The sequence below is a fragment of the Galeopterus variegatus genome, unplaced genomic scaffold, assembly GCF_000696425.1.
Source record: "Galeopterus variegatus unplaced genomic scaffold, G_variegatus-3.0.2 Scaffold491, whole genome shotgun sequence".
Taxonomy (NCBI): domain Eukaryota; kingdom Metazoa; phylum Chordata; class Mammalia; order Dermoptera; family Cynocephalidae; genus Galeopterus; species Galeopterus variegatus.
The window spans coordinates 350,352-364,047 of record NW_007726602.1 but is presented as its reverse complement, the minus strand read 5'-3'; the positions used below and the strand labels follow the sequence as shown (position 1 = coordinate 364,047).

Genomic DNA, 13,696 nt, shown 5'->3' with positions numbered 1-13,696 from the left:
GGCTGTTCCCCTTGCTGAAAGCTGGGTCTATGTTAATTAATGGCCAAATAAAATCAAATAAAAACATTTTTAAATTATATCAGACAGAAAACTTAGAGCAAAAATAATTTATATTTTAAACTTGTTTCAAAATCAAGTTTCCCTTCACTTTCTTCTCATTATACCAAACCGTCCTATGGCTAAACACAGCAGAGCTGACTGCTACAAGGGTAAAGACCTCCTCATACGGCCAGGTAACTGTATATCATATATGCCCCTTTAAAAGAGTATCAACACAACATCAACAAAAAGAACATCAAAGTAATAGCTGGCACATACAGGAAATAAGCTGCCCCTTTGCCCTAACCTTTTGCTAAAAAGATAAGTAGTGGCCTCTAAAAGAAACTACCACAACTTTTCTTCCTTATGTCAGTGACCAACCAAATATTTGATTTAATATGTGATTATTCATTTAGAAAAACTCTTACCATAAAATTTGACAGCTGATATGGACCTTCAAAAATCTTGCTCCGGGGCCGGCCCGGTGGCGCACTGGATAAGTGCGCCGCTTGGGAAGCGTGGCGGCGCTCCCGCCCGAGGGTTCGGATCCCACATACAGACCAGTTCCCGCTCACTGGCTGAGCGAGGCGCGGGGGCAACGCCGAGGGTTGCAATCCCGTTGCCGGTCCCCGGTCCGGTACGGGGGCAACACTGAGGGTTGCGATCTGTTGCCGGACACACAAAAAGACAAAAAGACAAAAAAAAAAAAAAAAAAAAAAAAAAAAAAAAAATCTTGCTCCTTATTTCACAGACAGAAAATTATGACACGTTAAATAACTTGCCCTGGGGCTACATCTATGTCCAAACTGTTTGTATGTGTATGTGTACATACAACATTCTGAACAATTTATACTTCTCAAAAAGCATAAGTTTATGAAATAGGCACTCACCTGTGTTGATCAGCCATAACCATTGGCATTAATGTATAAACAGCAGTTTCATTATCTGAGTGGGAAAAAAAAGAGAAAAATAATTAATTTACCTCCTACTTTTTCCAAGGGGTGATACTTAAGATTAGAGTGTTAACTTTACATAAAAAGTAAAGAAAACAGAAGAAGGTAAGAACAGTACAGAATACCAGAGTTATTACAAAATTCGCAATAATGCAGAATTTCTCATCTCCTCTACTTATCCCTTCTACATCAGCACAAAAGAGCTTAGCTTCTGGTTGTAAGGGGAAAATTGGAAACCTCATATTTTCTGTAGCTTTAACAAATGAAATTTCTTTTTCTTTCAGGGAGATATTTATGGACATCATGTTTTTTCATACATGTAGTTTAGGGAAATTTTAATTACAGATGAATATTAAAGATATATATACTAAAATAATTTTAAAACCTTAAATATACATAATACTTGCTTTTTCCCAATAATATAAGAAATTAATTTTAGAAGCTTTTATGAAACAACATTGAAGTCTTAATTTTGCTTATCACTTTACCATATTCACAACATTTTCATTCATATCTTTTATAAAATAAATTCACCAAAACATGATCCAAAAGGAAACGTTAAAAATCAACATCTACGATGTCTTATCATACTTACGTACATTTTGGCTAGTGTTTTGAATTTATCTTTATAAATTACTAATGGCATTTCTCAATTCAATGCACTTTAGAGGCTTATATCTTTCAATAAATTATTTACAGAGAAGTAACCCTGACACCCCCACTTAGCCCTTTAAAAGTTAATACTGATGCTAAAATTAATGGGTTAAAGTTTAAGTAGAAAGAGTGTACTTGCATACTATCAAAATATTTCCCAAAAATATTGACTAATTACAAAGAAAATATAGTAAGTTTACAGTGAAGAATCTAGCAGCCATCACTTTAATCAACTGATAAAGGGTAATATCACCAGAAATAATACATATTAATATCATGTAGTTCCTGGGCCGGCCCGGTGGCGCACTGGATAGTGTGCCGCTTGGGAAGCGTGGCGGCGCTCCCGTCCGAGGGTTCGGATCCCACATACAGACCGGCTCCCGCTCACTGGCTGAGCGAGGCGCGGGAGCAACACCGAGGCTTGCGATCCCGTTGCCGGTCCCCAGTCCGGTACGGGGGCAACACTGAGGGTTGCGATCTGTTGCCGGACACGGAAAAAAGACAAAAGACAAAAAATATATATATATATCATGTAGTTCCTGATATGATTGACTGAGAGGGGCACATCACTTTTGTAGTATTCTTGCCAAAAATGCATAACCTCAATTTAATCATGAGAAAACATCAAACTCGGGCCTGCCCGGTGGCGCACTGTTACAGTGCGCCGCTTGGGAGCACAGCAGCGCTCCCGCCGAGGGTTCGGATCCCACATACAGACCGGTTCCCGCTCACTGGCTGAGCAAGGTGTGGGTGCAACACCGAGGGTTGCAATCCCATTGCCGGTCCGGTATGGGTGCGACACTGAGGGTTGCGATCCATTGCCGGACACGAAAAAAGACAAAAAGGAAAAAAAAAAAAAAAGAAAACATCAAACTCAAATTAAGCAGAATTCCATAAAATATCTGATCAATCCTCTTCAAAAGTATCAAGGCCATTTAAACACAAGGAAAAACTAAAATACCATAAACTGGGTATTTGAGGATAATAAAAAAATATTGTTAATTGTACTGGCTCTAACAATGGTATTATGATTGTGTTTGCAAAACATAATTCATATATTTAGAAATATACACTGGAGGGAAGGAACCAACTGGCAGACTAAAGGTGCCCACAGTGCATTCCTCCCACAGAAAAAGACCAGAACAAGGAATGGACAGCAAAGTACTAAAGAGAGCATCAGTGGGAGAGCATGGGAGAAGTCAGAAGAAGTCTGGTGAGAATCCTGTGGAGCACGAAAACCCAGTAGGGTGACATACAGAGGAGAAAGAAACACACAGCTTCAGCTGCCATGTCTTTGACACCAAGATCTGTGCAGGAGGAATTTTTCCTCACAGTGAAAAGAACTTGCGCCACCACAAGCACTTCCTAGCAGTAATCCTCCTCTTCTTCCTGTCCCAGCCCGCTGCCACGACCACCATATTCGCCATTGCCATTGTCCAGTCCCAGAGCCGATGCCCGTTTCCCCACCCTGATCTCCACTGCTGCTGCCATGCAGCTCCCACTGTAGCCCCTCTCACTACACAGCTCCTACCACTGCCACTCTTGCTGCCACTACTCCCCTCTACCAGCAAAGCAATTAATCCTGCTCCCACCATCCTACCCAGGTGCCACAAGCTCAACCTCACACAGATCCAGGTGTTTCTGTGTTTTACCCGGCAGGAAAAAAGGAGAAAGGTAAGTGAGTGAGTGAGGCCCATGCACCTTGGGGTGGTAACTACATGTGCAGCCCACGTGACTTCCTCGACCTACGGAGAGACACTCAGGGAACTACTGGTGAGTGCAGAAACTCAGGATAGCCAAATACAGTACAGAAGGAAATACCCAGCCAGCACCAATGCATTCCCCAACCAGGAGAAGCAAGGACCCAGCAGGAGCCTCTGCCTGCAGGAAAGAAGAAAGAGCCACCTTGCCCCTGGTCACCCATTCAAGCTGATGAGCTTCAGTATATCCCAGTACACCTATCAGGGTCACAGGACAGTAGCTGAGATGTCAACAAGTCTGTCAGGGACAACCACCTCAGCCAAGGACCTACAGGGTACCAGCCAAGGACCTACAGGGTGGGCAATTCTCTCAGAACTCATGATCTCACTCACATCCTCGACAACTCAAAACAGTGTCACTCAGTTCAGTATGGAGCCACTGAGTGTCTCAGTGCCTAGGCCATGGAGGCACTCACAGACAACTCTGTCGAAAGATACAGTAATGTTGCAGGATACAAAATCAATACCCAAAAATCAGTAGCATTTTTATACCCCAACATCAAACAAGAAGATAGAGAAACCAAGAAAGCAAGTCTATTTATAGTGACTACCAAAAAAATAAAATACTAGGAATAAATTCAGCCAAGGAGGTAAAAGACCTCTACAATGAGAACTACAAATCACTGCTGGAAGAAATTAAAGACGACACAAAAAGATGGAAAGACATTCCATGTTCATGGATTAGAAGAATTTACTAGTGAAAATGTCCATACTACCCAAAACATCTGCAGATTCTGTACAATCCATATCAAAATACCAATGACTTTCTTCACACAAATGGAAAAAAGAATCCTAACATTAATGTGGAACAAAAGACCCTGAATAGTCAAAGCAATCCTGACAAAAACAAAATAATAATAATAAAGCGGAAAGCATTACACCTCCTGACTCCAAATTATACTACAAAGCTATAGAAACCAAAATAGCATGATACTGGCACAAAAATAGACACCCGGATCAGTGGAACAGAAAAGAGAACACAGAAATCAACCCACATACTTACAGCCAGCTGATCTTCAACAAAGGCACCAAGACATAAACTTCAATAAATGGTGCTGGAGGACTGCCACCAGGGGGAAAAAAAAAATCCTCAGCTGTATTATCGCTAAGGTCAAAGGTTCAGATCCCCGAGCTGGCCAGCCACCAAAAAAAATAAAAAATAAGTAGTGCTGGGAAAACTGGACATCCAAATATAGAATGAAACTAGACCCATACCTCTCTCCATATACCAAAATCAACTTGAAATGGATTAAAGACTTAAATATAAGACCTGAAACTATAAAACTCCCAGAAGAAAACATAGAGGAAACACTCTAAGATGTAGGGCTGAGCAAAGACTATGAATAAGACCCCAAAAGCACAGGCAACAGAAGAAAACATAAACAAATGGGATTATATAACACTATAAACCTTCTGCACAGCAAAGGAAACAATCAACAGAGTGAAAAGATAACCTACAAAATGGGATAAGACATTTGCAAACTATAAATCTTGCAAGGGATTAAAATCCAGAACACATGAAGAACTGAAATAACTTAACAGTAAAAACTAATCCAATTAAAAAAATGGGCAAGGGCCGAGCCCGTGGCGCACTCGGGAGAGTGCGGCACTGGGAGTGCAGCAGCGCTCCCGCCGCGGGTTCGGATCCTATATAGGGATGACCAGTGCGCTCACAGCGCTCACTGGCTGAGCGCGGTGCAGCCGGTCTCAAAAAAGGACAAAAAAAAAATATATATATATATATATATATATATGGGCAAAGGTGCTGAACAGACATCTCTCAAGGGAAGACGTACAAATGGCTAACAGGTACTTGAAAATATGCTCAACATCACTAAGCACTAGGGAAATGCAGATCAAAACCACTTTAAGATACCATCTCACCCCAGTTTCACTGACTATTATCAAAAAGAAAGAGAATAACAAATGCTGGCTAGGATGTGGAGAAAGGGGAACCCTTCTGCACCGCTGGTGGAACTGTAAATTAGTACAGCCATTATGGAAAACAGTACTGAGGTTCCTCAAACAACTACAGATAAAATCACCACATGATTCAGCAATCCCACTAACTCAGCACATACCCAAAGGAAGAGAGGTCATCATGCGGAAGAGATACACACACTTCCATGTTTATCATGGCTCTATTAACAGTGGCCAAGTTATGGAAACAACCTAAATGCCCATCGATGGACAAATGGATAAGGAGAATGTGGTATATATACAAAATGGAATACTACTCAGCCATAAAAATGAATGGAAATTCTGCCATTCACAGCAACATGGATGAGCTTGGAGAAAATTAACGTTAAGTGAAATAAGCCAGGCACAGAAAGAGAAATACCACATGTCCTCATTCATAAGTGAGAGGTAAAAAATAAATAAATAAAAAGAAGGAAAGAAGGAAGGAAACAACACTCACAGTAATAGGCTGAATTTTCAAAAAGAGAGAACAGAATCGTAGTTACTTTAAGATGGGAGAGGGAGAGGGAAGTTCGTGAGAAATTGGTTAAGGGTCACCAAGAATGATCACATTTGATAATGATAAATACACTAATTATCCTGATTTGATCATCACATATTGTACACAGGTACTGATGTTCAACTCTGTACCCCACAAATATGTATAACCAATTATGTTTTAATTAAAAATACATATATAAAAACTGAGTATTCAGGGCTGGCCAGTAAGCTCAGTTGGTTAGAGCACAGCCTCGTAACTCCAAGGTCAAGGGTTTGGCTCCCCATACCTGCCAGCTGCCAAAAAAAAAAAAAAAAAAACAGACAAAACTGAGTATTCACCAGGGAAATGGAAAAAAGTCATTACCATTTCTTCAAATTTTTGTTCATTATTTCACTATTTGTGAATATATAGATGAAAAGCAATTTAGTCCTAGTCAACATTCACAAATTCAGTATGCAGATGCAACTCTTTCATTATAAAAATAAAGTAAAAATATGGGCCGGCCCGGTGGCGCACTGCTACAGTGCGCCGCTTGGGAGTACAGTGGTGCTCCCGCCGAGGGTTCGGATCCCACATACAGACCAGTTCCCGCTCACTGGCTGAGCGAGGTGTGGGAGCAGCACCGAGGGTTGCGATCCCATTACCAGTCCCGGTCCGGTACGGGCGCGACACTGAGGGTTGCGATCTGTTGCCGGACACGAAAAAAGACAAAAAATAAATAAATAAATAAATAAAGTAAAAATAAATCCTACTACTAACCAACATGTTTTAAAAACCATTATCTTAAAGGTGTTGTTCTAAACACTTTAAATATATTATCTCCTTTATCTTCACAACCACTTTTTGAAGTAGGTACTATGATCCCCATTTTACAAATGAGAAAACTGAAGCACTAAGTTAAGTAAGAAGATAGTGATGGCATTAAGTGGCCAATTCCAGGACCCTCACAATAATACATCTTACAGTGCACCCAGTGTACACTATTAATAATAGCCAAAAGGTTCACAATACAATACTATTCTTAACATGTGCAATACACATAATTTGTTTTATCCTCTTCTATTTCTTTTTTTAATGCTGACTGCAACTCCGTAATTACTAATGAGTCACCACCAGGAGTTAAAAACACTGCACAAAGCCTCCCCTAGCATGACAACATTCTTCGTATCTCATATAATACACACCCCAATAACAATATGAACTTCTAAACCATGACAATTTTAATTAAGTCACCCCACAAGAAATAGGAAATACCCTTATTTGTGAATTTAAACTCGTAAATCAAGATAGAATATAATTTTAAGTGAGTATTAGTGAACACTATAAGGTTCACATTAGTTTTATTTATAAGGCTTTTATTTTTTTAAGTCCCATCGAACCTTATAAAAATATAGGTCACATACACTAAAAGGTTAAGTATGAAGAAATAAATACAACCACAACTATGGTGCTAGAAGGAAACAATCCAAGAAATACTATACTAAGAAAAGATAGATAAAATTTGTTGCCAGATGCTTCCTTCTCCACACTCATGAAGACACCTTGAGGATTAGGTAAATAATTAAAGTTTGCAGAGTGATAAGAAAAGTTTAATTTCTCACTTTATCAGATATGTTGGCCATTTTTATTAATAATTTCGGAACTCAACTACTGAAAGGAAACCCTTTATTCTTTAAATAAAGAGTTCAGATTCATTATACTACATACAATTAATTTCTCCTCAAACCATCGGATGGGAGTGATTTTTAAAAACTGATAATTATCCTAACCTTCATTCAAATATATATGCTAAAATGAACTCAAATTGTGCTATTTTATTAAACAAGCTATGTTCACTGTAAATGCAGTAGTTTAAACTATTTTCTTCACATATGCAAACAACATACACTAACCTTTTAAAGTCCATCAAGAATCCATATCTCTAAAGTAATTTCTTTCCCTTCACCACTTTTTCTCTTGCAAGAATATTCCTGTTAGCCCAGCCTAGGATGACTCAACAACCTGCACTCCATTACTTGGTGGGAATACTAAGGCTTTCACCATCCCAAGGAAACATAAATATGTCCGCCCAGTATCCAATTCAGTATCAAATATCTGCAGTTTCAACCTATGAAACAAAGTTAATTTTAGAGAAAAAGCTGATTAAAAACGTTACAACCTTAATAATTTGTTGCATTTAGATGTTTATTGATTGCTGAATTCTAGCAAAGCAAAAAAAAAAAAAAAAAAATTCTGATTATTTCCTAAATTTAGAGAGATCTCAAAACTTCTGTTCAGCCCTTAAAATGCAAGCACAACAATGTGGATTTTTATAATTAGAATGTATATATGCGATATATTTGAAAGAAACAAGCTCAGAGAATTCAACAAGATTCATCAAAACTTAGGCACAAAGGGGCCGGCCCGGTGGCGCACTGGATAGTGCGCCGCTTGGGAAGCGCGGCGGCGCTCCCGCCCGAGGGTTCAGATCCCACATACAGACCGGTTCCCGCTCACTGGCTGAGCGAGGCGCGGGAGCAACACCGAGGTTTGCAATCCCGTTGCCGGTCCCCGGTCCGGTACGGGGGCAACACTGAGGGTTGCGATCCGTTGCCGGACATGGAAAAAAGACAAAAAAAAAAAAAAAAAAAAAACCTTAGGCACAAAGATAAATTAAATTCAAGGAACAAAATGAACAAACTCATTATAATCAAAGAAAAACAAATGTAAACACGATGCCATTTCTGCCAAGCAACATAACAAAAAGTTTTATTTTTAATTGTAATACTCTAAGCATTCAAACTACTGCTGGAAATTTCCGAGGTGTAAATTGAGAAACTGTTACCTAGAGCCTTAAAAATGTTCATATAATTAGATCCTATTATTCTCTTACAAATTAACCCTCATGAAATATTTAGACAGGCACATTAACTCTTAAGTACAAAGCTGGTCCTCATAAAATCAGTTATAAAAACAAAAATTAGATTCAACATTCATTACATGCATCCTATGAAATCCTTCAATAAGCATATTTAAGGGTATAAAAAACGTTTGTGATATTTTCTAAAAACAAAAAAAAAAGACTATATGCAGTATGATCATAATTTGTTAGAAAAAGAGAAAGCAATAACAATGTAAGGAAATAAAGAAAATGCTAGGTGTACTAGGTGATGAAATGACAAATTTCTTATTCTAATTTCCCTTGTTTTCCAAATTTCCTACAATGAAAATATATTTCTTTTTAAACCAGGAAACATTATAAAAGTCTTTTAACTCACATTTATGTAAAAATATTGGGATTCAAACTAGGCCATATAAATAGCGATGTCAATGAAACTGTATATTCAATTTTCATCAACCTGTACCAATAATGTGACTACGGAAAATAAATGAGTGAGAGCAGCACTTAAAAAATGGAGTCAAGGGTGGAAGTTGGAAGAAAATAAAGAAAAGGTTGAGGCTAGTTATTAAAATCAGGATTATCTTAAAGTATTAAAATCAATTACTTCATTCTAGCAAAGTCCCAAATACAAAATTATTTTTGAAAAACAGTCACCACTGATCTTCCCTACTCTAAATCCTAAACAGAGAAAGAAATGAGGGATTGGGGACTTTGGGGATAATTTTCATATTATCCCTTAAGTCCCCAATCCCTCGTTTCTCCCTCCAAAGGCCTCCTTCCCTAACACAAAAACCCCAGCCCCAGCAGCAATTCGAAGAAAGTTTTGAAAAATGAAATAAGATAAACTACTACAATGGAAAAAAAAAAAAAAAAAGCAACTCACCATCCGTAACCCCTTCGTAGCCCTTGTCTCACTTGATCATAAAGAGTCAAAAGCCTCACAGAGGCAGCAATGCCATCTCCCATTATCACTAAAGTCCGAATTCATGAAGCCGCAAACAAAACATTTTTCTTGCTTGTTTTAATACTAGAGTTTCACCTGTCCTGAAGGAACCCTAGCACACAGAACTAAAAGCCCTGAACTACAGGGACCATGCCTTACCCCTCTTCTCTTCGTAGATGCGCCCCGCCTAGTTCCCACCTAGCCCACTCAATACAAATCTGAGGAATAAATGAAGAATGAAGACAGGCATGCATATTTTGGAGCACATACGTTTACACACACACAGTACTTTAAGGTTACCTGTTTGATAACCTTTTGTTTGAGGTCAAAACACAGCAGTGCCCTACATTTAATAAAATAAAGTAAGCCCGTTTAACCCCCCCCCCCCCCAGCTTAAAGTAAATATTTGGAGCTTCTCTCTATCCCCAATAAGCAGACTGTAAAATGACCCGCAACTGTTTTCTGAATCCGGATCTTCGCCATCCGGATATTTCTGTTCCTCGGCCAAAACCCCAATCGATAGTCGGGAGAGACCTCTGTCCTGCTTCTGCCGCCAGCTGGGCCCGCACTGACCCACCCTCTCCTACAAATTCCCACCTGCTGGGGTGGGAACGGTGGGCCAGGGGACGCCGGGGGTCCGGGTCCGCCCCTCCCAGCTCAGGACAGTAAAGGTAGGTGTTTTCTAAGCTTTAAGTTAGTTCCCCCCCACACACACACACACCCCCGGCCGCCCCGGCCCCGCGGCCCCGCTCACCCTCGGGCAACTCCACGGTGCGCGCGCGGCGCAGCGAGCGCGTCAGACGGTTGAGCTGCTCCATCGCTCTCTCCATCCTCGGCTCGCCCTTCGCGCTCCCCCTGCCGCGCCAGCGGCCTCCGCGCCCAGCGCCCTACATCCCGCCCCGGGCCTGTCCAGCGGGCGGAGGAGCGGGATCGCCCCGGCCAGCGCCCAGGGCTGTAGGGCTACGAGGGCTCTGAGGACTGCTCAAGGCCGCGTCCTCCTTCTGGGGCCGACGCGGGTGCCCGGCCCACCAACCAGGGAGTCCCCCCGCCGTCTCCCCTCGCGCCTCCGCTCGCGCCTTTCCTGCTGCCGCTGAAGCTTCCCTCCTGGGCTCGCACAGCCTTCTGGGAACTGTAGTTCGGAGCTGGAGGAGCCCCGCGCCAGGGGCGGAGCGACTCTGGGTGTGCTGGGGTCCCTGCGCCTCCGCCACGCTGACGCCCAAATCTGACTATGTGGGCAGGAAGCAACGCGAGGGCTGTGCCTACACCCAAATCCCTAGAGAGACTTCCGGATGTTCTCGCGCACCTCTCCTCCTACCCTCCAAAGTTGTACAGGAGCGGCTTCCTTGAATTCTGTCACTCTCCTATAAGACAAATTGGGGATTTACACAATTTTTCTTAAAATAAATCCATCTCCATCATTCTAATATTGGTACATCTGTTTTCGTGAGCTGCTTGAATATCGTATGTTAACATGTCCAATGTGAAAAGCAATAAAATCAATCAAATGCAAAAACAAAGTATGCTTTTTCCTTCATTGTAAGTAAGTAAACAATAGCTTAATTAGTTATCTCTCCCTCTTGGTGACTTCATGAGGGCAAGCACATTTTCTCTTGTGCCTTGTATTCCTGTACTTAACGACGGCACCTGGTACAAAATTGAAACTTTGGCGAAGATAGGACTGATGACTGTCTGAAAAAAATTCGTTTGTTTACTTGATACAATGCTAAAGTCTCATAGGAAATTTAAATTTTTCCCCTGAAGGTTCGCTAATTTGAGTCTATAAAACAAACTAATAATAGACACATTAGCAGGAAAAAAAGCAGAACAAATTTTATTATCTGCACACCTGTGCTCAGGAGTCATACAAAGTATGAAAACTCAAAGAAAAGGCCAGATGACTGAGGTATAATCATCCTGAGGTTAAACAAAGAGTAGGGGCTTAGAGCAAGGCAAGACAGGTTATGTAAGGGAGAAGGGAGACCTCCATAATCTTCACCTAACCAGTTGGTTTAGATGAGACTCAACCAGTCTGGCAACATGGTGGGAGAGGCCAAAGCTTCAAAGGAATGTCAAATGCTATGGGCCAATCTAGGCTATGCCCAACCCTTTGCAACCTGGCTTTAACTGGAAATGCTCCAGCCTTGCTTGGCCTCCCTATAACTATTGTGGTTATAGCTCAGGCCCCTCGAGCCCATTGTCCAGACTGGGTCACAAACCCTTCACACAGGAGTCTACAAGCTAGGTAACAGGAAAAAGTCCTTGGAACCTTGGGTAAAGAAACAATAGGATTTATTTTTAGACACAAGCTCGGCCTACCAGCAATTCAGAGCTGCTGCCTCACACACAGAAGAACACACAAAAATAGCAACAAGCAAAAGGATACACAGGAACATGCTCACTAACTCTACTCCCATATGACTTGTTTACAAAGGATGTACTGCACCACACCCAGCCAGACCTGAGGCGAGTGGGCCTGACTATTTTCCTCACAGTGGTAGATCGAGTGCCCCCCCCAAAGTCATTGAAGCTTAATCCCCACTGTTTAACTATCGAAGGTGGGAAATCCTATTGTGGTAATTGAAAGATTAGGCCTTGAAGAGGTGATTAGATTGTGAGGACCATGCCCTAGTAAATGAAATAATAAGTTGATGGTTTAATGGTGGTCATGGGCATAGTTCTGAGGGCTTTAAAAGGAGAACACATAAGGCACTATCTCACTCTCTGTTTCCGCCATTTTGCCATGTGACATCCTGAGTCGATGAATAGAGTCACCAACAAGAACAAAGTCCTCACCAGATGTGTTCCCTGGACTTTGAACTTCCCAGCCTCCAACGCTGTAATCAATAAATTGCATTTTACAAATTACCCAGTTCTGGGTATTTTGGTATATGCAACAGAAACAGACTAATATACCATTCAAAAAGTCAGTATTCCCACAGCTATACAGAAGTTAGCCCTTCAGCCCATGTGAGGAAAATAGAATAATTTAGTCAGGCCCTCTTGCTTCTGTCCAGTTGGGGGTGGTGCAGCACATTCTTTGCAAACAAGTTATGTGTGGGTAGAGTAGTGCGCATGAGCCAATGTATCTTTTTAGTTTGTTGCTAGTATGTGTTCTTGAGTTTGTGAAGCAGCTGCTGGCCTGCAGAGAGCTCACGTCTAAAAATAGAGCATGTTTACTTTGGTGGCAGCTGCTCAGTTTTACTTTGGACTTTGCCAGTAGCACTTGAATTTTGGAGTTTCTCTTTGGACTGCCTAGCTCTGAGATATATGTGTGTGTGTGTGTGTGTGTGTGTGTGTGTGTGTGTGTGTGTGTGTGTGTGCGCGCGCGCGCGCGCGCGCTGAATAGAATAAAGACTACTCTTTCTTCAACAAAGCCTCCAAGGAACTTTTCCTGTTACCTAGCTCGTAGACCTGCATGTGAAGGGTTTGTGACCCAGTCTGAACAATGGGCTTGAGGAGTCTGTGAGCTCCAGACCCAGCCCTAGCTCTACAGCCCATTATTGCCATCATTCCCTAGGCTATTGCTCCATATAAATTGCCTCCAATGTCCTGAAGTCACCAAGTCTTGAGTTAGTGCACAGGAGCAGGAGCTCCCAATAGCCTCCGTGGTGGGCATTGCTCCGCATGCTGGTCACTGTTTACCACAGGAACAAAAGATACTGAAAAAACACTACAGAATGTTGCTATAGATTGTCAATTCTAAATTATGCAACATGATGCAGTCTCCCAAAAACCTCTGCTCCAAGTTGTATGAAGCTGCAGTACTACTATAGGCTTATAGAACTTCCTGGGCCGGCCCGGTGGCGCACTGCTACAGTGCACCACTTGGGAGCGCAGCGGCGCTCCCGCTGAGGGTTCGGATCCCACATACAGACCGGCCGCTCACTGGCTGAGCGAGGTGTGGGAGCAACACCGAGGGTTGCGATCCCGTTGCTGGTCCTGGTCCGGTACGGGCGTGACACTGAGGGTTGCGATCCGTTGCCGGTCACGAAAAAAGACAAAAAA

General features: G+C 41.8%; 1 protein-coding gene across 2 annotated transcripts in view; it reads right to left on the bottom strand.

Annotated features, from left to right (window-relative positions):
* Positions 1-10,722, bottom strand: part of HACE1 (HECT domain and ankyrin repeat containing E3 ubiquitin protein ligase 1) — a 108,481-nt gene extending 97,759 nt beyond the window's left edge. The window contains exons 1-2 of one of the 2 annotated variants that reach the window (XM_008569397.1): positions 10,446-10,722; positions 930-984 (exon numbers count right to left, since the gene is read on the bottom strand). In XM_008569397.1, coding sequence (XP_008567619.1) covers positions 930-984; positions 10,446-10,521 — 131 coding nt within the window. In that variant the 5' untranslated portion in view covers positions 10,522-10,722. The remainder of the gene's footprint in view (positions 1-929; positions 985-10,445) is intronic. The other variant, XM_008569398.1, reaches the window with a different exon arrangement.
* Positions 10,723-13,696: the final 2,974 nt, after the last annotated feature.